General features: G+C 53.5%; 2 protein-coding genes across 9 annotated transcripts in view; one reads left to right on the top strand and one right to left on the bottom strand.

Annotated features, from left to right (window-relative positions):
- The window catches only part of CD74 (CD74 molecule, major histocompatibility complex, class II invariant chain), a 4816-nt gene extending 147 nt beyond the window's left edge, over positions 1-4669 (top strand). The window contains exons 2-9 of one of the 6 annotated variants that reach the window (XM_014948148.1): positions 1457-1632; positions 1739-1830; positions 1928-1981; positions 2194-2289; positions 2530-2620; positions 3054-3242; positions 3588-3665; positions 3976-4669. In XM_014948148.1, coding sequence (XP_014803634.1) covers positions 1457-1632; positions 1739-1830; positions 1928-1981; positions 2194-2289; positions 2530-2620; positions 3054-3242; positions 3588-3665; positions 3976-3989 — 790 coding nt within the window. In that variant the 3' untranslated portion in view covers positions 3990-4669. The remainder of the gene's footprint in view (positions 1-1456; positions 1633-1738; positions 1831-1927; positions 1982-2193; positions 2290-2529; positions 2621-3053; positions 3243-3587; positions 3666-3975) is intronic. The other 5 variants (XM_014948149.1, XM_014948150.1, XM_014948151.1 and 2 more) reach the window with 5 other exon arrangements.
- Positions 4670-5671: 1002 nt separating this feature from the next.
- Positions 5672-27885, bottom strand: part of TCOF1 (Treacher Collins-Franceschetti syndrome 1) — a 22578-nt gene continuing 364 nt past the window's right edge. Inside the window, exons 2-18 of one of the 3 annotated variants that reach the window (XM_014948145.1) lie at positions 27329-27384; positions 24470-24612; positions 23640-23746; positions 23031-23376; positions 22119-22213; positions 21434-21658; positions 20522-20791; positions 15696-15864; positions 15382-15524; positions 13270-13443; positions 12540-12792; positions 12209-12297; positions 11245-11473; positions 8895-9461; positions 7050-7150; positions 6481-6519; positions 5672-6018 (exon numbers count right to left, since the gene is read on the bottom strand). In XM_014948145.1, the coding sequence (XP_014803631.1) occupies positions 6487-6519; positions 7050-7150; positions 8895-9461; positions 11245-11473; positions 12209-12297; positions 12540-12792; positions 13270-13443; positions 15382-15524; positions 15696-15864; positions 20522-20791; positions 21434-21658; positions 22119-22213; positions 23031-23376; positions 23640-23746; positions 24470-24612; positions 27329-27384 (3000 nt within the window). In that variant the 3' untranslated portion in view covers positions 5672-6018; positions 6481-6486. Of the gene's footprint in view, positions 6520-7049; positions 7151-8894; positions 9462-11244; positions 11474-12208; positions 12298-12539; positions 12793-13269; positions 13444-15381; positions 15525-15695; positions 15865-20521; positions 20792-21433; positions 21659-22118; positions 22214-23030; positions 23377-23639; positions 23747-24469; positions 24613-27328; positions 27385-27885 lie in introns of all 3 variants that reach the window. The other 2 variants (XM_014948146.1, XM_014948144.1) reach the window with 2 other exon arrangements.

A 27885-nucleotide genomic window follows, 5' to 3' on the forward strand; every position in this document is an offset into this window, starting at 1 on the left:
TGGGGCAGAAGGTGGGGGTCACGCTGTGGCTATGGGGCACTGTGGAGCCAAGGGGGACGTGGTGCGACTATGGGGCGGAAGGGGTCAGAGCATGGTTGTGGGGCAGGCAGGGGCAGAGGGTGGCTATGGGGTGGAGGGAGGGGGTCACTGTATCTCTGGGGCGGATGGGGACATGGTGTGGCTGTGGGGTGGCCAGGTTCATGGTGTGGCAGATGAGGGCAAGGCACATCGATGGGGCAGACATTTCTATGGGGCAGAATTTCTATTTCACATCTATGGGGCGGACGGGGCACCATATGGCTATGGGGCAGGCAGGCTCAAGGTGTGGCTGTGGGGTGGATGGGGCACCATATGGCTATGGGGCGGATGGGGCACAATATGGCTGTGGGGTGGATGGGGCACAACGTGTCTATGGGGCAGGGGGGGGTCAAGGTGCGGCTGTGGGGTGGCTGTGGCACAATATGGCTATGGGGCAGGCTCAGGATGTGTCTATGGGGTGGATGGGGCTGTGGGGCAGGCGGGACAGAGGATGGCTATGGGGCAGGCAGAGAGGACCCACAGTCCAGACGGCTTTGTGGGGCCACCCCCCATGTCCCAACCAGCCCCCCATGTCCCAACCAGCCCCCCCAACGCCCTTGGGGAGGGGGGGGCGCCCCGCCCAAATACTTCCAGCCAATCAGAAGCGCGGAAGCCTCTGACATCATCAGTCGCCAGGCAGACGTGCGGGCGGCGAGTCCCCGCTCGGGACATTGCCTGCAGCCGCGGTGGCAGCCGGGCAGCACCCATGGGTGCTCCCGATTCGGGGGGCAGGGGGGGCAGCTGGGGGCTCCGTGGGGCACCGCAGCACCCCGTCTGCCCCGGGGGGGCCGGGATCTGGCCCCGGCAGGACGGCAGGCGGCCACACGCTGCTTGGCTTTGCCTCCCCTCGGTGTCCCAGTGCGGTGGCAGCGCTGTGACACCCCCCTGCTGCTGCCTGCGCGCTCGGGGGTGCCCCCACCTTGGCTTTTTGCACCAAATTTTACAAATTAAGTGCAGTCTGGCATCCCATGGGATATTCCTCTGCTCCACCAGGACCAGCGAGGCTTCAGGTGCTTCCAAAAGGCAATGCCCGGAGCGATGCTGTGCCCCCAAATCCCCTGCCCGCAGCCCCCCTGTGTCCGCATGCTCCTCGGGTACCCTCCAGTGCCCCCCCCCGCCTCGCCCCCGCAGTGGGTTTCACTTCCCTCAGTGGGGAGGAATGACCTTCACGCTGAGATTTCACTTCTCCACCCCACCACGGGGGGAATTTGCATTTGTCTGGCTGCAAACCCCCCCGGGAGGGAGGTGTTTGGGGAGGCGCCGGGGGGTGATGGGTGCAGAAGGGGGTTTTTTTGGGGGGGTGGGCAGCGATGGCAGGGTACGAAGGCATCTCCTGCCACCGGTGGCTGGGGCTGAGCTCCCTCTCCGTGTCCTGCAGGTCCTCATTGGGCCGCAAAGCTGCCTTCTCCACACTCTCCATCCTGGTGGCCCTGCTGATCGCCGGCCAGGCTGTCACCGTCTACTTCGTCTACCAGCAGAGCGGGCAGATCAGCAAGCTGACCAAGACCTCCCAGACCCTACAGCTGGAGGCGTTGCAAAAGAAGCTGCCCGCCAGTCAGTAGCCCCATGGGCACCAGCGTGGGGGTGGCCGGGGAGAGGGGACAGGTCCTCCCCTGGACCACTCAACTCAACACCCCTCCTTCTGCTCCTTCCTCGGCAGGTGCCAAGCCGGTGAACAAGATGAAGATGGCCATGGTGAACACGCCCCTGGCCATGAGGGTCCTGCCTCTTGCCCCCTCTGCAGGCAACATGGTAAGAGATGCCCATGGCATTGTGGCACTGGCCGCTGCCAGGTGTCCCCAGGGTCTGCTGCCAGCCCTCACGCTGCCCCTTTGCCTTTTCTCTCAAGGGCATGGCCCCCGCTAGCAACAAGACTGAGGACCAAGTGAAGCACATCCTGCTGGTAAGGTCCCCCACTCTCCCTCCCACCCCACAGCTGCCCCCTGGTCATGGGACCCCTCTGCTTCCAGCTCCAAGCTGTCTCTTGGCTGGGTCTGGAGTCTCCTGGGGAGCTCCTGGCCTCCTGCAATGTCCATCTGGCTGATATAAGCAGAACTTCTCCCCTCCTGCCTCGTTTATTCTTTGCCCTGTCTCATCATGGTGATCACTTTGCAGCAAGGAGACCCCATGAAGATGTTCCCGGAGCTGAAGGACAACCTGATGGACAACCTGAAGCGCCTGAAGAGCACCATGACTGATGTGGACTGGAAGGTCAGTGTTTGGCTGCCGTCCTACTCGTTCCCTTCCAGGAGCACCCTGCTTTGGGGAGGGACTGGGGTGTCCCCACCTGGAAAAACAAAGTCCTGCCTGAGCCAGGCTTGGGTTACTCCCACCCCAAGGAAGATGGTGGTGCTCACAACCTTCCTTGGCCCAAGCTGGAGCTCAAAGCATGGCTCCCCTGTGGTGCAACCCCCCCAATGTGGGTTAACACGCTGGTTCCCCTTGTTGCAGGCCTTTGAGTCCTGGATGCACAAGTGGCTGCTGTTCGAAATGGCCAAGAACCCCAAGGTGGAGGAGCATAAGGCCATCCCGGCGGAGAAAGGTATCAGGGATGGGGCTGCTGAGCTGGGGAGGGTTAGGACTGGCCCTTCGGGAGCAACCACCCGCCAGGAGGTGCCAGCACGGGGCATCCCAAAGGCCACCAAACCCTCCATCCCCTGACTGGTCATGGACCTCTTCATCCCATGGGGCACCTGTTTGGTGGGGACTGTGGTTGGTGGCCTTTAGGACATCTCAGAGCTGGTGCCCGCAGGGCATTTGGGTTGAGGAAATGTCTGAGAAGCCAGAACATCACACCAAATCCTCGGTCCTTGAATAGCCCAAGAGCTTTAGAAAGGTCACAGGGATGGGGCTTGTTCTCCTTTTGTGTTTAATTCAGCTGCTTCTGGATACAAAGCTCCCACCGGGGCTGCCGGGTGACAGAAGGGCCCAAGGGGGGGCTCACGGTGTCTCCCCTTTGTTTTTATTGCCCTTAGTGCAAACTAAGTGCCAGGCGGAGGCCAATTTTGGGGGTGTCCGGCCGGGTCACTTCCGCCCCCAGTGCGATGAGAACGGCGACTACCTGCCCAAGCAGTGCAATGCCTCCACGGGCTACTGCTGGTGCTCCTACAAAAATGGCACCAGGATTGAGGGCACTGCCACTCGGGAAAAGCTGGACTGCCCTGGTAGGTCGCCAGGGTGGGGAAGAAGAGGAACAAGCAGCACGCATGGATGCTGTTCCCTGTTTTGCTTGCCATCAGGGAGAACTGCCAGGGAGAGGAGAGGAAAGGAGGGTGCCCAAGATGTAGAGAACATCCCTCACCCCACTTTGTTCCCCACGTTAAGGCTGGAGGGGACCCTAAACCCCCCAGCCCTCCTTGGGGAGCTGCAGTGAAGAGCAGAGGTGCACAGTCAAGGTTTTCCCCTGACCCGTGGGTAGGCACAGGCTCTCCCCCGCTGCCCTTAGAGGGGTGGGGGGCCATGGGGCAGCCCCAGGGGTCCAGCACCCATCTCCTGCCCTCCTCCCACAGACACCACCGCTGCCACGGCAGAGCCGGAGGAGATGATGTTCTCCGGGGTGGACATGCTCAAGCTGGGGGCGGAGAAAGGTGAGAGGCCAAGTCTTGTCCTGGGGGTGTTGGGGAAAGCCCTCAGTGCTTGGAGGTGGTGGTGGTGGGGCACAGGTCCAGCCCCAAGAGCCAGGGCAGCACAAAAGTACTGAGGGATATGGTGTAGGGGAGGACTTTGTAGAGTAGGGTAGATGGTTGGACTCGATGATCCCAAGGGTCTCTTCCAACCTCTATGATTCTATGAAAAGCACTGCTGGGGAGCTGGTGATGGAGACACAGCAAAAGCAGCCTGGGCTTCAGGAGGTCCTGGAGCCATCTTACTGACTCCCTCCTCTTCTTCTCCCCCCAGCAGTCACAGAGTAGAAGAGGACACCAGTGGATGCCTGTCTCCTCGTCAGCATCCCAGCTCCTGTGGTCTAATTTTTTTTTTGCTCTGTATCATTTCTGCTCTTACGTCGCTTTCCTGAGACGATTAACAGCGGGCACCCCTGCGCGCTCCTGCCCCTCTAGACACGGGTTGGGCCCCTTCCTTCCCCTGCTGCAAGGCCACCAGACAGGGCTGAGATGCCACCAGGATCAGTGCTGGAGACCAAGCGTTTCCTCAGAGGGTGGGTAAAACAGGCTGGGAAATGATTTTCGGCGATGTCAGACGCACAGCCCTGTTCCCTTTCGCTCCCTGGCCCCCGCAGCACCGCTCACCCCTGCTGAAGAACGAGCCACTAACGCTTTCTTACACTGAACAAACATTAAAGGCAGCAAAACCACCTCCACCAGCTTCTTAACTGACCCCTGTAGGTGGAAGCCCTAGGAAATTACTGGGAGAGAGAGTTTTTCTTGTGGAGTGCTCAGTTTTGTAGAGAAGAGATGCTCACCTTCAGCTTTTGCCTTCAGGCTGGAGAACAGCCGCAGCAGTGGGGAACAGTGGGCAGAGGATCTGACCCTGGAGGCAGAGGGGCTTCCAATTTTCCTAAATGTATCTGATAGTTCCTTCATAAGATGATCTCACAAGCCAAATTATTTCAAATAAACTTCTGAATAAGAAAGCCTTGTAAGCAACTCCAGCAGGGCAGTGCTGGCAAACACTTTGCAGCTGTCCTAGGTTAAAAATAAACTGATCTTAAGAAAAAAGGGAAAAAAAGAAAAAATCTCTGCAGACACTCGGACATCTGTGCCCCCACCCAGGATTCCTTGCCCCATTCCTGGCCCATCACATGTTCTGTGTGTACACCCTGGGTCCCCCTGCACAGCTCGGGAGGCTGAAATCACCTCTAAGGGAGTCACGGAGCCTGGGGGCAGAGGAGAGCAGCCCCCTGTGCCATAGCCATCTCCCCCCTGCAGCCGGGTTGTGCAGATAGGAGGGTGGCAACCAGGAGCTGTGCTGTGGCCAGCAAAGCCCAGAGCCAGGCTGCACAGCCTGGGAGGGAGGAGCACAAGGGGATCTGCTCCCTTTTCCTCACCTGCCAAAACCCAAGGCTGGGAAAAAGCGAGGAACCCAGCCAGAGGCAGCAGGTGATGCACAAACCTGCTCTTAGCACTGCCCTTACACAGCATTTTAGTAATGAAAAACACACAAACCAACTCTAGAAGAACATGCAGGTCAAAGCTGAGGAGCAACAGCATCTGCTCTTCCTTGGGGAGCGGGCAGAAAACAGTTATTTCTTCCCCAGGGCTTGAAACAGTCAGTGGCTATGAACTTTCCAGAGCCAACTGAGCCCTGCCCTGGGTTTGGGTCCTGAACCGAAGGGCTTCTTACCTTCCTTCCTCCCTTAGACGCAGCTGAAGCAAAATCTCACTCCCCTTTTTTTTTTTTTAATATATTTATTTTGTATTCCATAAAAAAACCCACAAAAACTTGTGCCGCCTTGGCTGAGAACAGCTGCCGGACACAGCCGTTCAGTGCAACTCCAGGGAAACAATAACCACTGCCCTCAGGGTTAGAATAAAAAGTAAACCCGAGAGCTCTCTTCTGTAGTAGCAAAAGGACTGACACCACAAATCACAGAAAGGGGAGGGAAGGAAAAAAAAACCAACAAAACAAGTAAAAGTTTCTCTTAAAAATATATCTCTGTGATGAGAGAGGGGAAGAGATGGCTGGGTGTCAACTAGGAGGAAAGCAGCTTATGCAACCTGGCTCTTCTCTGGTCAAACTGCCTCCTTCAGTTCAGTTCCTGTGCAACAGGTGAGCCATCAGGAGGGGCAATAAAACACATCTCTGAGTCCCAGCAGGGCAGGAGGAGGCAGAAAGTTACACTGCTCTGCTCTAAAAGTCACAGTTAAAAGAAGTTATAAACTACTTTAAAAAAAGAAAAGTTGGAATTCTCAAGATGGGCTTCCTTTTCCTCTCTTCTGTTTGATCTTCACCCATAAATCCTTAATCACAGGAATGCGGTACCTTTGGGGAGAGGAGTTAAAAGAGTTAGGGGTGGGGAGGAGGATACCAGCCTTAGAGCTGAGCAGAGCAGGGGCAGAGGCATCTGGTCCGTTTCCAGGTGGCTACAACATCACCATCTACTCCACATCACTTTTCCAAGCTCCCTGTGGTCAGCAGGGACAGAGAGACACTGCCAGAGGCCGCTTATCTCTGCTGATGACAGAGGACAGCAACATCCAGGCTGGACATCCAGTTCTCAGCAGCTACAGAGTTGAGGTCAAACACATCCAAGAGAAGCCAGCACGCTGCTGTGTGACCTTCCTTACACCGCTCCACTCCCTGGCCCTCTAATCTATGGCCAGGCTGACTCAGCGAGCATTTAGAGGGCACATTGTCTTCCCCAGACTGGCCCAGCAGTACTGAATTTGGCCAAGGTTACCGCCGTTCAGAGGTACCAACTGACAGCCCCCACAGGCCATGTACCTTCTCTCACAATCCTTCGGGCTCAGCTGTTTTCTTCTTCTAAAAAGAAAAGGGTGAAAAATAAAATCAGTATCATCCGCACCACAAACATGAAGGACCCAACAAAGCCTCAAGGGCATCCTGGCTACCATCTCCTCAAGGACACAGCCATTAAAAAGAACACTCTGTAGTCTACCCTCTGCCCTTGGGATGGGATGCAGTAGCCTGCCAAGCCCTCAGGAGCTCCAGTTTCTGCTGGAAACTAGATGAACAGACAGCTGAAGAGCAGCACTTACTCCATGGGCAGGTTCTCTGCCACCAAAAGGGCCCCTGGGTTTGACCCTTCCAGGGAAAGGGATCTCTCCTGGGGGAGCAATAGTGGAATAAGCCCTTCTTCGAGGCACCCCAATCCCAACCAACCCAAGGTCAGGGTGCCTCAAGACTGGCCACAATGAACTGCAGCCTCCTCTGTATGGCCAGCAAGGCCAGGACATAGCTCTGCTCCTCACCAGCCTGCAGGGATGAGCATCACCACCATGGTTCAGACCAGCTCTCCCCATGGTACCCCAACCCCAGGTTCTTGCACATACCTTCTTCTTCTTCTTGTGAACCTCAGCAGAGCCATCTGCTATAGGCTCCCCTTCTGAAGGCCCCTTTTTGCTCTTCTTCTTTTCTTTTCCAGTCTTTTTTTCTGGGAGAGGGGAAAGAAAATGCCACTAAGAGAGGGACTGTGGTATTGCACACCTCTGAGATGGAGTACAGAGTGGTAGGAACATCTCCAGTAAGTTTTTGATCACTTCCAAACATGAGAAAGCTTTCCAGAGCAGTAACTGTGTGAGGACAGAGCCCTACTACATACAAGGCAGCTGCACCCAGGGCTTTTTCTCCAGTATCTCTGATCTGGAGCAGCTTGATCCCACCATCCATACACACATGTGGGCAGAATTACATTGGAGCCCCTTCTTTCCAGCTACAAGGCAGCTGCACCCAGGGCTGTTTCTCCGGTATCTCTGATCCAGAGCAGCTTGATCCCACCATCCATGCACACATGTAGGCAGAATTACATTGGAGCCCCTTCTTTCCACCTCCTGCTGCCCACCCACTCCGAGGAACTGCTCCAGTGCTGGAGTAGCCAGGCACGTGCCAGGAATCAGAGCAAGAGGAGCTACTAACACAGGATGGACACAGCACAAACTGCTCCAAGAGGCTACAGCTCACCCCTGTGCAACAGCCCCCAAAGGGCTGACAGGCAAACCTGCCTCCTCCAAGATGAAGGGCTGCATCTCTGGAACAGAAATCCTGGAGATGGGAGGGCCGGATCTGCCATCTCCATCTCCCAAAGCCTACAAGATCCAGAACAGAACTCGCTCCGATTTGCAAATGCAGTCAGTCTGCACTGCAAGGGAAAATAACTGCCTTTGCATTAGGGCAGCAAACAGAGCACTTCAAAACAAGAGGGGCAGGAAACACTCTTAATTGGGAGCATCCTCCTCTTTTCTCCAGGGGTTTGAAAACAGCAGTGATAGCCCCGAGTCAAAGCTCTTGAATGAGTTGAATGAGCTGCTCACCACGTGGCAGCACAGCCACTGATCAGGCAAGGTCAGGAAGGGGCACTGTCACCCCACGGGGAACAGCGGGGGCTGACACGGCAGACGACAGCGCAGATTTCAAGGCTGATCTCTTCTAAAGATGCTGGCAGCAAGGGGCCATGTTCAGGAAGCTCTGACTAACACAAAACCCTGCGCATGAGAACTCTGGGCCTCCTCTGCCATGTCCACAGGACCTTCTGCCTGCCATTCCTCAGCCACATTTCACCTTGGCTCTCTGCTAGCACAGGTTTTGTTTGCCATAGAGGAGCCAGGGCAGCCAGCTGGGTTGGCAGAGCTGTTCTGCTCCACAGCCACAGGGCAGGACACCAGGCAGAACACAGACCTTGTGGCTTACAACCAGCAAGAACTCTTCCAAGCCCAGCAGAGCCAGGCAGAGAGGCCTCAGGAGGTTCAAGGCAGACTCACCTCAACCCTTTGCCAGCCCTCAGCTACACAGCTGCTTCCAGCCAGGGTAACGGCCAGGAAAGGAGAAAGCCCTGGAGGGACAGGTCATGCCATAGAATACACACGGGGACAGCAGCTTGCTCTGCAGGCAGCAAGGAGCAGAGCGAGTATTAACGCAGTTCCCAGAGTGCCAGAGCAGGACAGAGGGGCAGGAGCACCCAGCCTGCTGTCTGCAACACCACCCAGTGCTGAGACTGCAGAAAAACATCGAAGTGGGGTGTTAAAAATCTGGCACTGGCTTCAGGTGGGCTAAGAGGGAAGCAGCCGAGCAGGAAGCCAACGGGAAAGTGGGTGCTACTTACAGGGCCTCGAACCAGAGGCTGAACACACATCAGCTTTAAGAACCTATTGCAAACGCAGATCCAAGTGAGGGGTGCTTACTTTTAGCTGATTTTTTCTTTTCCTTGCTGCCTGGCAACTTCTCCAGGTCACCAGCCGCTTTCTTCTTTTTCTTTTTGGGTACTTCTTCATTAGCTTGCCCTTTCCGCTTCTTCTCCTTGGGCTGCCCAGCAGCCCCATCCTCTCCTGGCAGTTTCCGCTTCTGAGACGTTTTCTGCTTCTTATTCTCTTTGTCTTTGCTCTTTGATGTTTTCACGGCCTTGTCTGCTGTGGAGGAAGATTTCTTCTTTTCCTTCTTTTCTTTTTTCTCCTTTTTCTTCTTCTTCTTCTCTTCTGACGCTTTCAGTGTTTGCACTGCAGGAACTTTGGCAGCAGTGGTGACCTCAGTTTCGCTCCCTGAGCTTGACTCCTCTGATTGTGGGACGGAGAACACTGCAGATGATGCGGGGGTCACTTGCACCCCTTTTGCCCCGACATCATTCTCTTTCACGGCCAGGGCTTTCTTGACTAGGGAAGGCTTGAGGCTGGCATGACCTGGCTCCACTTTTCCTGCCACCTTGTCTTTGTTGGAGGCTCCTGTGGCTTCCTGCCCTGGAGGGGGGTTGTTTTCTGCAGAAACAATGACAATAGAGAGAAGATGACTCAGGGAGCATTTGTTACATAGACCACAGAGTTACTGGAAGATGGAAATATGCTTGAGTTTGAAGAGGACCATCTGCTTCTCTCTCAACAGCAAAGCCTGCTGGTCATCCCAGCCACAGCACAGCCAGAGAAAGATGTCTCAGCCCGAGATAAAGTATCTGGTGAGGGAAGTGGTTGACAAGAGCCACAACAGCTTTGGCCACATCCATGAAGAACAGGGACCAGACAACAGGAAACTGTAGCACAAGATAGGTGAGTGTAGAATAGACCAGTCCTTCCCCAGGACACCATCCCCCATATAGGTGAGTGTAGATAGACCAGTCCTTCCCCAGGACACCATCCCCCATAGAGCCAGGGACTTCTGAAGGTGGAAGGGGTATTCATACCACCACATTTAACCATCACTAGTGGCCTACACCCAGCACCTGGGCCTTCTTGAACCTATATATAGTTCTAACCTCCTCAACAGCACTTTGCACAACTTAATGACGTGTCCAAGAGGCCAACAGCTCCATTTGAGCCTCTAGAGCGGGCCAGAGCTCACAGCCAGACCAGAATTCATCAGAAGGTGCCAAGGTCACACCAGAGCAGAAGAATCTTCCAGCTCCAAGTTTTACCATCTGCCAACAAACCAGGGTAATAGGAAAATGGCAGGACATTTTGTTTCTCCATAGGTCTTCCCACTTGCTTCCTGTCCTCTGCCCTCCAGACAAGCTATTGAACCCAGAAAGACCAAGGAGAGGCTTGAACGTCAGCACTGCAGATGTTCCTCAGCCAGTGTTTAAACAGGAGCCATCACTACTAACAAGCTACAGAGCCCAGAAAGACCAAGGAGAGGCTTGAATGTCAGCACTGCAGATGTTCCTCAGCCAGTGTTTCACTGAATTTCACTGAATTTCACTGAATTTCTATGAATTTCTAGAGTTGGAAGGGACCATAGAGATCATCTAGTCCAACTCCCCTGCTGAAGCAGGATTGCCTAGAGCTAGAGCATGTTACTCAGGACTGCATCCAGGCGGGTTTTGAAAATCTCCAAAGAAGGGGACTCCACAACCTCCCTGGGCAGCCTGTTCCAGGGTTCCGTCACCCTCACCGTGAAGAAGTTTCTCCTCATATTTGAGTGGAACCTCTTATGTTCCAACTTGTGCCCGTTGCCCCTCGTCCAGGGGAGGAGCCATCACTACTGCAGCACACCAATGCAGAGGGCATAGGTTTTATGGAGAGCTCTACCTACTCCCATTAATTGCATTAATTATTGCAGTTAGAATCATAGAATGGTTTGGGTTGGAAGAGACCTTAAGGATCATCCAGTTCCAACCTCCTGGCCTGGGCAGGGACACCTCCTACTAGATCAGGTTGCTCAAAGCCCCATCCAGCCTGGCCTTGAACACCTCCAGGGATGTGGCATCCACAACTTCTCTGGGCAGCCCGTTCCAGTACCTCACTACCTTCAGAGTAAACACTTTCTTCCTAATATCTAATCTAAATCTTCCCTCTTTCCGTTTAAAACTGTTAAAACTAAAGCAGAATTTGGAAGAACCAAAAGCAGAGAGGCTCAGGAGCCAGCCAGCACAAGAGGGGCTGTGTGGTGGCCAGGAGAAGCCAGCAGACGGCAGCAGCACTCCGTGCTACTGGGCTCTGCGGCGGAGACACACTGGGAACAGGGCCCCGTCCCAGTGTCACCCTCCTGTGCCAGCACAGCTTTGCTCCTGGGCCAAGCAGATTCCCAGCCTTGCCAAAGGAGACCCACCTGCTTTGTGGTTGGTGGCCACCTGCTCGACGTCTGTGTCGGAGTCACTGCTGTCACTGCTGGAGCTGTCAGCTGGGGTGGCTTTCGCAGTGGCCTTGGCGAGGGAGTTTGCAGCAGTGAGGTCTGCTTTCCCTTGCCCCACTTTGACTACAGGCTGGGAGGGAACCGTTTTTGGTGCCTGGGGTGCTGCTGGGGTCTTGGAGAGGTCCACATAGCCTGTAAGGAGGGACTGAAACAGCACAGACACACTGAAGAGTCACAGCAAAGCAGCCTCCCGCACACCAGACACACAGATCTGTCTCTGCTGCTATTGTCCCTGTATTCCAAGGGAAGGACCCACCTTTGGCCACCTGCAGAATGATCCTGCACCACTCAGCCAGCCCTGCAGAGAGGCCAGGGCTGCCAGAAGAAGGGGCCAGCACTGACAGACGCTGGCTGAGCTTACAGCAGCAAGAGCTGACAGGAGAGGGTCTCCTCTTTGTTCTCGCCCAGCAAAGCGAGCTTGGGGGAGGCTCCTGGCCATTAGCATGCACCCACGCACAGCTAATGCACTGCAGATGTGCTGCACGCCTTGCACATTACTTACAAAGGGAATTTAATGGCTTGGACACAGGTTAAGTTACAAATAAAAAGTGAGGGAAAAAAAAAGCCTGCTGCTATAGGCACTGCGCACCAGTCCTCCTGGTTTAACCCTTGCAAGGCATCACCTCCTCCCATCCCTTCCCCTGGAGAAGGCACCATGAGCTCTGGACCCAAGGACTGGCTGCTGGGGGAAGCACTCCAGGTTCAAAAACCTCTCTCTGCCCCCACTAAAAGGCCCTGCTCACAGCACTGCACTGGGGAGCCCCCACCTCTGTGCTGGCAAACCCACTCGGCACCACCTTGGCTATGGCTGAGAATTCAATCTTCTGTGTCCTACTTATGAGCCAGGTGCAAGATCTGAGAGCCTGGTCAGGTACCATACCTGTGATGCTGCCTCCTCCTCCTCCTCACTGGACTCCGAGGAGGAGCTGTGGGCCAGCTGGGTCCCTTCTGGTTTCTGCTGCAAGCCTGCTGGAGAAGCAGAATTCATCCCATTAAACCCACCACGGCCACCTGGGGCTGAGCTCACCTACCCAGCACAGTTACTGCCACCAAAAGGCCTTCTGCCTCCAAGGGAAGGGGAGAACTTGAGAGGAGGAACCCATCTCCAACCACTGGGTGAAGGTGATATCCTTCTCACAGGATAACAAAATGTTGTCCCCACCCTGGCCTGCCCAGCAGCACTGAGAGCATCTTTTCTTGGGAGAACTAACCAGGTTTTTGGGGCTGCTTGGGCGTCTCCTCCTCGTCACTGTCTGAGGAGCTGCTACTGTCCGAGGTCTCCTCTGCCTGGGCTGGTGGCACAGCCTGGCTCAGCTGGGCATCCTGTGCTGGCTGCAGGCCTGGCTTCCCCGACTTGGCAGTGGGACTTCCCAAAAGTGAAGCAGCCTGAAGGGTAGCAGCGCTGGCTGGAGGAGCTTTTCCCACAGGAACCGTTTGCTTCAAGCAAGAAGGAGAGGAGGCGGCCTGGGGAGAGAAAGATGAAATGATTTTGGAAGGAGGAATAACTGCTTATGCTCATGAAATACAAGACAGAGCCCAGAGTAGATGGGCTTGGACCACCACAGCCCTTCATCAGCTGTACTGTTCCAGTTTGAGACAAGGTTAGCACAAGAACCTCTCATGCAGAGTGGGTGCTGAGACCCCCCATCTCTCCCCACCCACAGATGAAGCAGACAACTGACTGTACAGTGCACTGCCACCACGAAAAGAGGAAGAAATCTGCCAGCCAGCTGGAAAGCAGGAAGAGCAAAGGTACCAGGGCTACCCTCTGATCATCTGCCTCACCTTATGGTGCAAAAGCAGCGGTTAAAAGAGAGCAGCCCCCCTCAACAGACATGCTCTCCCAGCTGGGGACACTGCACCAGCCTCGGGCTCCAGCACACCCACCTGCCCATCACTCTCCCCAGGGAAGTTCCCCACTTCAGTCCCCTCCGTCGTTACCTCTCCCACCAGCACCTCTTGGTCTGAGGAATCACTACTGGAGCTCTCGGACACCCTGCTCACTGGAGGGACAGCAGGTGCTTTTATCCCTTTCCCTGAAGGCAGGGTGGCATTAGCCTTGGCAGCCGCTGCGCTCGAAACCTTGGTTGCTTTGACGTTCTGCTGGGACAGACTCTAAAATAGATGAGGAAAAAAAAAATAAAAATCAGGACAGAGCCCAGCTCAGAGGGAAGAGACACAGAAGCGTACCCTCATCCACCACTATCTCCTGAGCCCTTCCATCATTTTCAGCACAGCACCAAGGCTTGTATTTATTTTTTTCCCCACTTTACAGGCCAGCTCTGTCTTTTATGAGCCCCTGAGCAGGGCCTCCAGCACAGCCAGGAGGAGAGAAATGAGGGCCAGCACCCCGGGAGTGCCTAAAGCATTAGCTCAGCACCCCAAAAGCACCCATCCTGAGGGCAGGCAGGGAAAATGTGATGTGCTTGCAGGCTGTGAGATCCCCATCCACTGCAGCACCAGCAAAACTGCAGTTGCAAACCCTACTTTGCAAAGCAGGCACTGGGGCTCCAGGATGTCTCCTGCACTCTAAAAAGCACACATTGAGAGTTAATCGGCAACAGAGATAAAGCAAAGACACCAACCACAGGGCAGATCTGCCTTCTGGTCCACAGACGAGAGAACAAATTAACGAGAAGCGATTTTGTTGCCTCACATTCGAAACCTCCCATCAAACTAAACGTAAGAGGGGTTAAAAATAGAAGAGCCAGGGGCACGGAAATCAGACACTGACATCAGGTCCAAGACCCAAATGCCAGCAGAGGAGGGAGCAGGAGCGAGGAAAGAGTGCTCAGCCTCCTGGTTTGTGTTACAAACGAGGCTACGTGAGCAGCCCTCCCTCTCCAGATTTCTGACAAGCCGGGCCTTTGTGGGCTGACATTTCCCTCACACAACATCTGGCCTTCAGAAAGGAAAGCCACGCTCCACCACGCAGAGAGCCGCCGATCCGACGTGAGCTCTCAGCCGTCTTGCACAAAGCTCAGGTTACAGCAACTGCGTTATTTTATACAATCTCAGTACTATAAACATGCTTTAATCAAGGACTGCTCAGGCTGGCTGCCTGCCTGCCAGCTGGGGGTGGGGGGGAGACAGCCTTTCCACTGGCCACAGCATCAGGCCAACATGGTGAAGGGTTTCCTTGAATGCACATAATCTCCCTCTCCCAGCAAGGGTGCTGGCCAGATGGGGGACATGTGTGCGGGACAAGAAGAGCACTTGGGCACTAAGCCTTGGGCTCAGAGCACCAGCCAAGCCACCACCAAAGAGGAACAGCAGCCACATTTCTCAGTCAAGCCTTCTTCATGTGGTTTCTTTCTCAGGCTCAAACTGCAGCAGAGGTGTAAAGACATCCAAGCCACACACCGAGGTGGCTCAGGCCCTAGGGAGCTCAGCCCTGTGGGACTGGCATGGGGACATGAAGAGATGTGACAGGAAGAGACTCAGATGAGAGAGCTGCAATCAGCTCCATGACACTTAGAAGTGTCTCTGCACAGATATGGGTGTCACCTCCCTTCCCCAAGGCACAGGTCTGGCTCCTTCAGCTGAAAGGCAGCAGGACCACTGTGCTACCCTTCAGAGCAGATCCTTCCAGGCTCCTGAGGCTTGCAGAGGGGGAGCCCAGAGAGCTCCAGCTGCACCCCACATCCAGCAGTTTGGGAAGAAACAAGGAGCAAGTTGCCTTGGAGCTCCCCAGCTCATGGAAAGACTCTGCCTGAAAGAATGTGCCTGCTCTTCCAGTCTAACTCCCTGGAGCAGGGCAAAGGGGACAGAGTCCCAGAGGAGGTCTGGGCTCGCGCGTCTACTCGTGTTCCTGCCAAAACATTCACACCCTCCGCTGCTCTCACACACTGCAAGATTGCTGCAGCCAAGATGTGCACCAGAGCTGGGGCCAGCGAGATCCAGGGATGCCACCAAGAAAACCTGACCCAGCCAACAGGAGGGCCCATCTCTGCACTGCTTATCACCCACCCAACAACCACCTTGCAAGTCCTGAGGCCTCCTGAGCATGCAGGACTAACAGCATCCACAGCCAGCAGGTCAGCGGGCCCTCACCTGCGAAGGGGGGACTATTTCCTCCTCTGAATCTGAATCCTCGCTGGAATCATCGCTGCTGTCCACAGGTGCAGGGGCTGGGGCTGGTGCTGGAGCCAGTGCCTTCTTCACAGTTGGTGGCTGGGGCACAGCAGTGATTTTCACTACAGGAAAAGTATAAGAGATTGTCATCAAAGACTGTCTCAAAGAGTTGCTCTCCATAGCTCTCCCCAGCAGGAGCTATCACAACAGGCTGGGCCATTCCACGTGCAGGGGAGAGAAGGAAACACATAAGGATGCAGGTGAGGGATCCTGGCCACTACCAGGAGACTTACCAGCTTGTGGAGGCTGTGTCTGTGCCACAGGGGACTCCCCTTCGCTGTCAGACGAGTCACTACTCTCGCTTTCTGATGCCTGGCTTTTCAAGGTGCTTCCCACAGCTTTTTCAGGCAACCCAGCTTGAGTAGCCTGGCTGAGGTTGGGAACAGGCTGTTCTGTCAACCTCTTAACAAGAAAGAAACACAGGCCCAGAAATGTGGTATTAGTACAGGTGTTGTTTAGGAGTTTAAGTGCAGTTTCAGCTCAAGCTGGGTTTTGTTTTACCCTAACACAGCTGTTACTAACACTCACTGTATCCTTGGTGTGTCAAGATTGGAAGGGGCTTCAGTTACTGCCCAGACTGAGCTGCTGAGGAGACAAACCACAGCATTTAGCAGTATGCTCTCGACAGGAAGCCTGAGTGTGTTTTACCACACGAGCACACAGGGCTAACAGTGCTCATACACTCATAACAGCAACTCCTTACCGAGAGATACCGGCTGGGCAGGAGAAGCATCACAATCCTGACCCCCATTCCAAGGAAGACTCTCATTTAAGCACAATCTCACCCCAGCTTAAGGAATCAGCAGGAGCTGGGAAGACTTGTACCAGAACATTTGCAATATTCAGAGACAGTACCAAAAGCAGCTACATCCTCGAGCTGCTGGAGAACCCAGCATAGACACAGGGCTGACACAAAGGTTTGGGAACGTGGAGGACAGGCAAAGACAGATCGGGACTCAAGATATGATTGAGCACCTTAGAAACCAATCTGTCAACAGGTCTAAGAATTTAGAAATCTCCAGACAACAAAAAAACCCCTGCAACTCACTTGGGCTGTACCTTTCTACAGCACCTGTCAACGCTCTGATGTCCCAGAACAGGTCACAGAATCACAGAATCTTCTAGGTTGGAAGGGACCTTAAAGATCATCTTGTCCAACCGTCAACCTAACTGACAAAAATAGACACCCACACAACAAACAAGGAGCATCATCACTAAACCAGACCTCCCAGCACTACATCAACCCGTCTTTTGAACACCTCCAGGGATGGTGCCTCAACCACCTCCCTGGGCAGCCCATTCCAATGCCTGATAACCCTTTCAGTGAAAAAATTTTTCCTAACATCCAGCCTGAACCTCCCCTGGTGCAACTTGAGGCCATTTCCTCTTGTCCTGTCGCCTGTGACTTGAGAAAAGAGACCGACCCCCATCTCTCTACACCCTCCTTTCAGGTAGTTGTAGAGAGCAATAAGGTCTCCCCTCAGCCTCCTCTTCTCCAGGCTGAATAACCCCAGCTCCTTCAGCCTCTCCTCATAAGACTTATTCTCCAGACCCCTCACCATCTTTGTCGCCCTCACAAGCCACTGTCCCAAGCAACTAGTGTGTCAGCACTAGGAAGCTGCAGTTATCACAGCACCAGATAGACAACTACCAGGTGAGAGGACCTCTCCTCAGCCCCTCTCCCAGCTTGGGCTGAGGGCTGCAGACAGCCCTCCTGCACGCTGCTGAAGGCTAGCGGCGGCGGCGGCAGAGGGAGAGGGAGCGCTTGTTGCGAGATCTGGCAACTTCACCACCCGCAGCTTTTCTCCAGGCTCGCAGTGCTCTGCGCCTACTCAGTTTACTCCACTCATGGCTCATCTCCGGGCTGCTCTGCCAAAGAGCACATCACGCTTGCCAGGGCAGGCAGACCCCATCCAACCCGCACGTGACGGCAGCCCACTTCAGCTCTCCGTCTCCAGGCCTCCTGTGGAAAGGTGAGAGAGATTCCTGCCTGGCTGCAGCCTCCCTGCCACGCTGCTAACACACCGATACCCTCGCAGCAAAGGACCAGAAGGACTTCAGCAGGACTTGGGGGCTGCTCCTGGCCAGCAGCCGAGAGCACTAGCCCAGCAGCCTCCCAGGAGGACGGATCTCAGCATGCTTCCTGGCACAGCCCCACTAAGGGCTGCCACTGGGGCAGTGTTTATCATCTCCAAGCCAAACACTAAACAGACAACAGCATCTGCATGTTTATCCCATTACAGAACAGCTCTCTGAACAAGCCAAGCACATTTTGACTCTGCTTAGAGAAACAGAAACCTCCACAAGCGCTTGGGAAGGGTGGTGGTGGGGGGGGGGATTGCAAACCTCACTTGTCTGTTTTGTTGTGATACCAGTGAGTCACTATCTCCAGGAGAGAGGCCAGATTTGCAATGCTGAAGGGAGAGAACTCCTTGAAGCAGACACAGGAATTCACACACTCCACTTGTACGTGCTAGCTCCCCTCCCTCTTGTCCCAAGCACTGCTGTGCCAGGGAATAGTCTACTGAGATCAGACCCCACTCGCTCACTCTGAAGACCTTCAGAGCCATGGGACTGGCTTCTCCCCCTGCTCGGATGCACGGCACAAGGGCTGCTTCATTTCCTAACTTAGCAAGAGATTGGGAAAGAGCTGCCATACAGAGGCATCCTGACACAGAAAGAACATAACAGCATCCACAAAGAAACCACCATAAGCTTTACAGAGCCCAGGGACCCCTCAGATCTTCCTGGGAGGAGGCCAAGTTCCCTCCATTCACCTCATCTCGGGGTCGCTGACAACCACCACGTCCCAGGCGGGACTGAGTTACACCCAGGGAGCAGGATAACACAAGCAGAGAGCTTCTGACAACGGAAGAATCGCAGGTGCTGAAGTAACTCGGAGAAGAGGAAAAATAATTCAAGAGGAAATCATTTTTCCTGCTCCCTCTCCAGCCCCCAAACCAGGAGCTGCCTGTGGCTCAGTACGAGTGTGATGATTCAGCTCCTGCACAACCCATCTGCCACTCCGCTGGGCCCCACCGCATCACGCCGCGCTGCATGACAAGGGGGGCAAACAACACCCAGCCACGTGCACCCAGCACGGTGTAGCAACCACACTCCACTGCTGCCTGTGCACTGCAGAACCATCACCTGCGTGTCAGGACCAGGACCAGTATCTCAGCTGTGTCACGACCGGGACAGGGTTTGAGCAGGGAAAGAGACACTCCATCTCTTAGGAAATTTGGCCTCTCCCCACAGAGCCCGTGGTCCAAGATAAAAACTTGCAGGTACAACTTTTATCACCCAGGTTTTTCTGGGATGCTCAAGGAAGGCATGGGTTACCAACAAACACACCCATGCGCATCTCACGCCCAGCCCCACTAAGCAGAAGCCAAAGCATCCCTTCCACAGGGAAGCCAAAGAGTGCCATCTTTGGCCCAAAACCCCAGGTTTTTCTGGGATGCTCAAGGAAGGCATGGGTTACCAACAAACACACCCATGCGCATCTCACGCCCAGCCCCACTAAGCAGAAGCCAAAGCATCCCTTCCACAGGGAAGCCAAAGAGTGCCATCTTTGGCCCAAAAACATCCAGGAAAGAGGAAGCAGAGCAGAATTAACAGTTGCAAAAGAAAAGCAGCTCACAGCACCTTTAAGGTCAATCCAGACTGTCCCCCATCACCATCCTTCCCCCCCACAAAATATGCAAACACCTTGTCAACTTCTTTGACTAAATATTCCTGAGTCTTCAGGGGTAAACATACCAATTAAGCAGTTCAATTTAGGCATGATGTTCATTTTAATTGTGCTAATCCACCCCCACAAGGAAAGATGAAGCAGCTTCCAACGCTCGGTATCTGTTTGGATCTTGCACAGAAGCCAGAGGAAGTTGCAGGATACAGTAAGTCAGTGGTTAGCATATGCCCAAGCAGCAGATGGTGAGGATGAGTTAAGAAGAGTTTGACTGGGAGGACAGGACTGTGGACACAGCTAAGCCTAATGGTTTATCTTCAGGCTTCACTCGTGGTCTCTGCCTGTAGGCTACTAATACGGGAAGAAACAGCCTGTTTGGCAAAAATAGAGCTCCCTTGATGACAAGCTCCTCCTTGCTGACTGTGGCTATGGAGGGGTAATCACCACTTTGCAACAGGAAAGACGCTGAAGTGAATAAATAGCCATCGGGAAGATAGCTACCTGCTTCAGATCAACACTGAGGGGGGAACAAACCCACCCCGGCATGTTCACCTACAACCCCTGCTAGAAGAGACACATCTTAATAGTTTTCCAGCGAGACCCCACGGCACAGCCATCAGAATAGCTGCTCCTGCCACCCAGAGCTGAATCTTCACATATAATCACGCAGGAAGAGAGCAGCTCGGAGCCAACTGTTAAGATGCGTCCCCCTCCACCCACCTGAGCAGACCAAGGCTATAAAGACAAAAATGCAGAGCCTCTCTGGCTCCTGCCTGTCAATAGCAAAAGGACGTGTTGACAAAGAGCCTCCTTGTGAGGACACGTGAGGCTCTGCCCCCAGCTTCCCTTCCTCCCTAGCAGATAATAGCTGCCATCTCTGGAATGCTGCTTTCAGGGCATTTTGCAAAGATCCTTGCAGCTCTGAGTCAATGCAGGAGGTCTCCATACAACGGGCCTACAGATGCTCCCTGGCAGGGATTTACTTCCCTACAAGCTCAGCCACCTAAGTCTGAGTTCAATCTTGAGCTCATGGTCCTTCTCTCAAGAGAAGTTTAAGCCAACCCTCACAGGAGAGCCAAGACCAAGCTATTTGTGACCCTGCACACAAGGCCCAGTCCAGAGGGGCAAAGCACTGGAGTGAAGCAATGATAACAAATAGGTTACCCCCCACCCTCCTTTGGTACAGCTGGGTGTAGAGTTAGGCTATACTTGTGTCCAAGTAGAAAGATCTTCCTCTCTGAAGGACTGAGACACAACATACTACTTGCTACGGGTGCTTCAAGGAGATCAGTAGCAGCATTTAAGGGCTAAACAATTGTCTTGCGTGTCCCATCCCTTGGCACCAAGCTGAAATGTGGTATCACCTACCTTCTGGCTGACAGGCACGGGGAGATCCTCCTCTTCACTGTCTGAGGAGTCAGAGCTCTCCACTGGCTTCGTACTTTCAGCAGGGTTCGTGGGAGCAGCAGTCCTTCCCAGTGTGGTTTTGGCCTGCTTTGGCACTGCTGGTTTTGGTGCCAGCTTCCCCTGGGACAGTGGAAGTGGTTTTGCTGGAGATGCTTTGCCAGAGAGCGATGGTGCTGATGTAGGTTTCGCCGGGGATAGAACGGCCTGGGAGGGTTTTGGAGGTGGCTTTGTCTGGACAAGACAAGACAAGAACAGCGTGAAACAAGGCAAATCCCACTGCACTGTAATTCATTTGCTCAGACTGAGAAGAGATTTCAGAGCCCCCTGGGAAAGACAAATGCTGAAGGGAGATTAGCAAGTGGCAGGAAACACAAGGCATCCTTTCATCTAGCTGTGTGGGGACAGGCTCCCGAGACGAGAAAGCAAGACCAGACATCCTTCATCAGCTTGCTGATACCAGTCCCCTCCAGTGAGGCACACTGCAGCACTCTGCGCTCCCCACAGCAGGGAAGCAAAGCTGCACTACAGTTCCACAAATTAGACACTATTTAATGCAATTTACAGCTGAGAGGCAAATTCAACCACGACGATTTGCCTCTTCAGGTGGGAAACGAATTGCTGGGCTTTTTTTTTTTTATTTAGAAGAACTGATGGATTTCTTTTTTCTTTTTTTTTTTTTAAAGAAAGGCACAATGGCTTGATTAAAGCTCAGAGCAAAGACATTGAGGTGCCTTTAAACACCCCGTGTCTCTTTCCTCCTACTCACAACATGACTTCGCTAAATACTACACGCATTTACAACATTTTCTTTCCACTGCAATTCCTAGCCCAGGAGAGACGTGCAAGGAGAGACGGAATCTCGGAAAAACGCACTTGGGTTACTGATGGAGGTTCCTCATCTTCACTGTCTGAGGAGTCACTGCTGTCTGATGTGTCATCGGGCTTTGCAGCCACAGGAACCGTTGTGGAGGTGGGTTTGGCCTGGTCTGGTGCCACTGCTGTTTGCCTGACTGCATTCTTCTTGAGGGACGCTGGAGCAGCAGGTGCACTTTTCACAGGTATTGCATTAACCGGTAGTGTTTTCACAGCTGGTTTTGCCTGGGAACAGGGGGAACAAACGGGAACAGGAGAATCAGGTAACATCTCACAAGAGACAGGCTGAGAGCTGTAACTGTATGGCATCTTTGGTACAGTAGCCTAAAAGGCTACCTTGTTAACTTTAACCAGGATGGGCTTGTTCAGACCCACAGGCTGTGGATTATCTGAAGGAAGCCACTTTCTCCATGGACTGCCTGACTAAGTCCATGCAGTTGCACATCAATCACTTCTACAGATCAAAGCATCTCCCTCAGCTTCAGGCACCAGGAGGAACTGGGACGGACTGGCTGATGCTGGGAGGGGTTAGCAGGGCTCTCAGCCACACTGCGTATCTCTGGTCTTGGGACTGAGGATCCTGCACACCCAGGGAAGGGGGTGTAAAACTACAGCATTGCAACATTTCCTCTCCTTCAAGTGAAGTGATTTCCTAGAGACAAGGAACCTGGGCTGGGGAGCTTACCTGGACCGTTGGAGTTGCAAGCTCCTCCTCAGAGGATGTCTCGTCGCTTGATTCCTCACTGCTGCTCTCAGCAGCCTCAGCTGCCTGCTTCAGCTCTGAAACACAAGCGAGGAGATGTCACAGCTGCTGCCTGCTCCGAGCTCCCAGAGCGTGATGCTAATGCAGCTTTTGAAGTCAGGAAAACAAAACAAGCCACAAAGGGGACCAAGGGGATTTGCAGAGAAGAGGACCTAGCCCTACTGAAAGCATCAGTGGCCTGCTGGGAGCAGCTTCTCCAGACAAACATTGGCCTACAAACACCACTCCCCAGAGTGCAGGCAGAGATGGGAAATCCTTCCTGGCCACCCTCTGGCCCTACGGGGAGCTGCCCAGTCACAGACAGTTCCCTACAGGGACACCCAACCTGGCTGGACCTCCTCTGGAAAAGAGCCAAGAGAAGGATCAGAGCTTCTACAATCTATTCCTCACCCCACCTTGACACACAAACTTCAAAGCAGTAAAAGATTTCTCTGAAGACTTCAAAACCCAAAAACAATCACTTTGCAAGTGGGAATAAAGAGAAGATGCTGCAGTGCCTTTCCAAAAAGCTGAAAGCATCTGCAGTATTAGTACTGCATCTCCTCCAGAGAGGCTCTGCTGTTATCTCCAGCCCCGATAGCGCTGGGTGCTGCCAGACAGACATCTTAGCACAGAATCTGCTGCTTGAAATGGGAGCAAGCGTGCTGGATTCATCCCACAGAGCTCCGGAGCTGGCTGCTTTGCAGTATTCTCACAGCCTCCCCAAGGAACAAGCATCACTCTGAGCTTTCCAGCAAAGGAACTGAAAGGGAACAGGCTGAAGGCACGGCTCAGACCCGATTGGCAGCAAAGCTGGAGCACGGATGCATTTATCACACCCCACAGGCTCCTTACCCACTTTGGGGGCTGGGTTCTTTACGGTTGGCGTCTCTTCTTCCTCTTCACTCTCTGATGAAGAGCTGCTGCTGGAGCTTTCCGGTACTTTGGTCGTTACTGGTGCTTTGCTTTGACCTATTTTGGCTGTGATTGTTGTGGCATGACCAGCCTTCCCAGCACTGGGCAGTTTCTGCCCAGCCTTGGCCGGAGCTGCGGATGCAGCCGGGGCATTGGGCTGCTGCTTATTTGAGACCACAGTTCTGTTGGCAGCAGAAAGGGCCACGGCTTTGCCCGCCGGGGTGGTGGGTTTGTGAGGAGAATGCAGGGAGTTGGCAGCTTTGCCACTCACCACAGCTGGTGTCACCTACAGGAAACAAAAGAAATTAGAAACCTATAGGCAGATGAGAGGCTAAATTGGACACCACATACCTTTAACAGCAATCTGGCAGCTGGGCAAGCTATAGAGCTCACTTGGGGGACAGATATCTAAGAGAAGGTTTATGGCTGCATAGGAGGGTTATTTAAATATGAATTCCAGACCACAATTCTACTTGTGCCAACGAGTCTGGGACAGTCCTGGCCTCAGAGCACTATCAGCCTTCAAAGCCAAGAGAAATATTGCCTTACCGTAACTGCACCTTTTCCAGCTGGTGTCTCCTCTTCTGATGAGGAGTCATCATCTTCACTGCTTTCTACATTCACTCCTGAGTTGGTGGCCAGGGGAAGGCTGGTTGCTGCACAAGAAAGAGCCACAGAGGAATCGTGTGAGAGCCCCTCACATGAAAATGACCTCTGGTCTGCAGCAAGGCCCCAGCAGGCAAGTCAGGACCTTCACACCTGTCCCAACACCTCTGCTGCTGCCTTTGGGACAGACAAGTGCTTTGCTCCTCCACCCCATCCTTCTCCTCACCACCAAGACAAGGAACCTGCCAAGATCTGCATGTTCCCAAGGGCTGGTCTACAGCAGATGAGACTGAGCCAAAACGCATCAGACACATGGGTATTTGTTAGACTGTGCAAGCCAACGCCTCCCACATCAGCTGCACCAGGGATCCATCCCCATTCTCAGACAGAGGCCACTGGCTTTCATGACCAACTAACAAGTCCTTCTCTCACCCACGAAACAGGCCTGCCTTTGCTGGCCCAACAGACACCTGGGACCAACTAGAAGGTGCTCCACAGTGGGCAGCATTGGCTTCCCAAGGCTTCATCCAAGTGACAACACCCATCCCTCCCCCATGAATCACAACAGGTTTTTTTCTAGCTTCAGCAGACATCTGTGCTCCTCAGAAACTCCACATGAGAAGGGGCTGCTAAATTAGTTGTCCTATTTTTCATAGAGCACAAGGGAATAGCCATCACTTTTCAAGCGTTTTCTCTAGCCAAACAAGTCACGCTGCTCCTACACAACCCTCCAGTCCTACTCTGTCAACGCCAGGGAGATGAAAGGCTCCTACCATTTGCAGCTTTCGCCTTCTCTTTCTCATCCTCTTCTTTCTCCGAGCTCTCAGAGCTGCTCACAGGATCAGGAACTCGGATCTTTTCTGGGATGGCTGAATCCTCATCACTCGCCTTTCTTCTCCGGGAATTCGAGGGAGTTCTGAAGGAAGAGAATTTGCGTCAAAATGGATAAAAAAATATTTTCAACAAACTGGAAATCAATTATTCATGCACTCTCAAGTCAGGCTCTGGCCTAAGGATAGGCAGTGTTGTTCCTCTAAAGCTCCTAAGGGGGTGGGAGAAATACTTCTCTAACCTGCAAGGGACACCTCCAGTCCTCCTCAGGCAACTCCAGAGAGCAATACTCAGAAGAGATACTGAGCCTAATACTTTTTTTTCTGTGCCTACACAGAGTCTTTCTTCCTTTAGCAGTATGGTAAAAACATATTTGGTCAGGCTAGTGCTCACCACAGCCATGAAGACACCCTACAGAACCAATTCCATCTCCAGGAGGCAGATACAGCCAGACAGTCAATAAATGCAGGCCCAGGATTAGGGCAGTGATCCCCAAACAGGTCTCGATATTCCATGAGGCTCTGAGAAGTGAATCTAAAGGCTGCAAAAGCCATTTGAACCTTGGCTCACAGGCCAAAAGGACAGAAAAGTCAGGTTGCAGAGATTTAAGAAAGGAAGTGGCTGCGCCTACGGATGTGTTGGAAGAAAGGGAGGAAGAGGCCACAGACAAGTAATAAACGCTTAAGCTGTTCAATTGGGTGTTTCCAGTCTCTGAATCCTACCTGCTCCAGCAGAAGAGGTGTGGCTAAAGTTATCATTAATTTTCAAATGAAAACATAGGTAATGCATTCGCTTTATTACAAGGATAGCATTGGCTGGGAACAAGTCTGTGTGTGAGTCGTACACACAGTACTTCTTCTAAATTGGTAAAAGCCCTGATACACCCACAGTTATCAAAGAGACCCCTTGCTTTTGTGCCAGTTTAGCTTATTTTATTTGTCTATCTAACTTAAAAACAAGGTTCGTCTGACAATTTTTCAAGTAAAGATGGTGCTTATGAGCATTTCAGTAGCGTAATGGCAAGTTTTTTGCAAACAGGCTGGGCTGAGGGCACATTTGCTATTACAAAGTGCTGTGAACTATTGTAATAATCCCTTCAGGAGAATAATAAGGCAAGTCTCACAGGCAGCTACGACACTCCAACGCCTTCCTGTTCCAGTGGCAGCTGATTGAACAACACAGACTGCTCTGAGGATCTGTCATGAGTGACCAGGTGCTGAGGGATACCTGGTGTGAGGGAAAACAGTGGTGTCCACAGGTGCCAGCCCTACAGCAGCATTTGAGGGCTCCAGGGGTGAGGCTGCACCAGCTTCCACCTCCACTCGGGCACCCTTCCACCCCATCCCAGCGTCTTCCAAGACTAAACGCAGCCCTGAAGGGCGGCCATTCTTAAGTAACATGAATTCTCAATGGTTAGGTTCACTTTGGAAGAGTTTCTGAAGGACAGCACCGAGGATGGCCTCAGTTAGATGGTCAAGAGCTGCAGCACAGTCAGAGGAAAGACATTTTCAGGTCAAAAGCATACGCAGTGACAAGACGCGAGAATCACAGCTCACCCACGTGAAAGCACTCCAGCAAGGCAGGGCACCTTCTGGAAAAACAAAACTACTGGTCACCACATCCCTCATTCTGACTCCAAAACAGGTATAACTCAAGGGGGCCAGGAATAAAAGGCGTACTTGTGGGGTGGGACTGCAACAGAAGGGTGACACTCCAGAAAAAGGAATGAAACGTGATGCAAGTGTCCTGTCACCCCCCTAAGCTTTAAAAGCAGCAGCACCTGGGAGAGTTTGCAGTAGCACCCAGGATAACTTGCACAGAGAAAGGTCACTCAAGAGAGCAATAAACTGTTAGATGGGGGAACTGCAGGCCTGTTCCTACACTGCTACATCCTCACCTAGATCCAGTCTTTCTCCTGCTCAAGAAAATCATGGAGATGCAAGAGCCAAGAACTGGGGTAGCGCCAAGGCACGAGGTTCTCTGGCAGTAGATGCCTTTGAAGCAAAGTCCCACCTTCCTGAAGCTGCTGGCACAGCCACAACGAGGAGCATCTTCACTTCAGTGCTCCTCAACATGGGCAGAGAAGCCCAGTCCCACTGATTCCCCCATAACCCAGCTCTGTGGCTGCCACCAGGCCTCTCCCTGCGGCGCTGAGCTCCACCATCAAACCAAAGTGAGCGGTGCACAGTGTGGGTGCAAACATCATCACACTCCACAGATGGGAAGGCTCCACGTGCAGACCTTCACATGGGCTACTTGGTGGAATAACTACGCAGAAAGGCACAGAACATGTAAGGGCTTGAAAGGACAGGCTGAAACCAAGAGAATAACTCTGAGTCAGAAAATACGTGATCTACCCCAAGGTTTATGTCCCTGTAAAAGCCCTGGCATTTCAGCATCTGCTCAAATTCTCTGCTCTTGGGTCAATATCCCTCCAAAGCACGCGGCTTTAAAAAGAAAGTGAAACAGAACTAGGGGAAAGATTTTTGGCAGTAAAGCGTGACTCTGAGCCCCACAATACTCCAGTACTAACCCCAACCGGCAAGAACAGCATCAGCTGCTCAAAACTAGAGTAGCAACTTATCACCAAGCTCAGGAAATTTTAAACCAAAGTAATCTTTAACATCTGAAGCAAATCAGTCTGAAAGCAGAGGCAAGGAGGAAAGCCTGCTCAGCACAGTTATCATCAGAAACGCTCTGACAACGGGAAATGCCAGCAAATAAAGATCACACGTGCCATGCAGCCTGGTTGCTAACACACTCTGGAATCTATTTGATAGTCATTTCCTCCTTCCACTTACTTCTGCCAGTGGGTGAAGATGTCCTCGAGAGAGGTCAAGAGGGAAGGGAGCAATTTCTGTGAAAGCAGAGGGAACACAAGTCAGGCATCGGCCCCGTTTCGGGATGAGGCCACCGCACCGGACAATGAGAGACGGCAGAGGCCCCTCCAGGAAAACGGGAACGTCCCCTCCTCGCACACACGCTCCCGGTAAAGCCCCCCCCACTCTGTGTCCTTCCCCCGGCGGCACCTGCGGGGCTTCATCCGCAGCAGCACGTGTTCGGGGAACAGCTGCCCGCCGGTACCGGAGGGTTTTAGGCGGGGGGGAGCCGACCTCAGCCCTTCTCCCCGGTCAACTCGGGGGTCACCCACCCAGGGCCGGGTGGGTGCGCGGGTACCCACGGGGAGGGGACACCCACTCCGTGCCAGGACAACACGTGGGTCCGGCGTGGAGCTGCGGACCGGCACGGAGACACAGGCCCACGGCGGGCCCGGCCCCACCAGCACGGGCCCGGTGGGCGCTGAGGGGGGGGACCGGGGGCCTTGCGGCCCCGCCGAGGCCCGTGCCCCGGGGGTGGC

Source organism: Calidris pugnax, unplaced genomic scaffold (genome assembly GCF_001431845.1).
Source record: "Calidris pugnax isolate Ruff unplaced genomic scaffold, ASM143184v1 scaffold27, whole genome shotgun sequence".
NCBI lineage: Eukaryota > Metazoa > Chordata > Aves > Charadriiformes > Scolopacidae > Calidris > Calidris pugnax.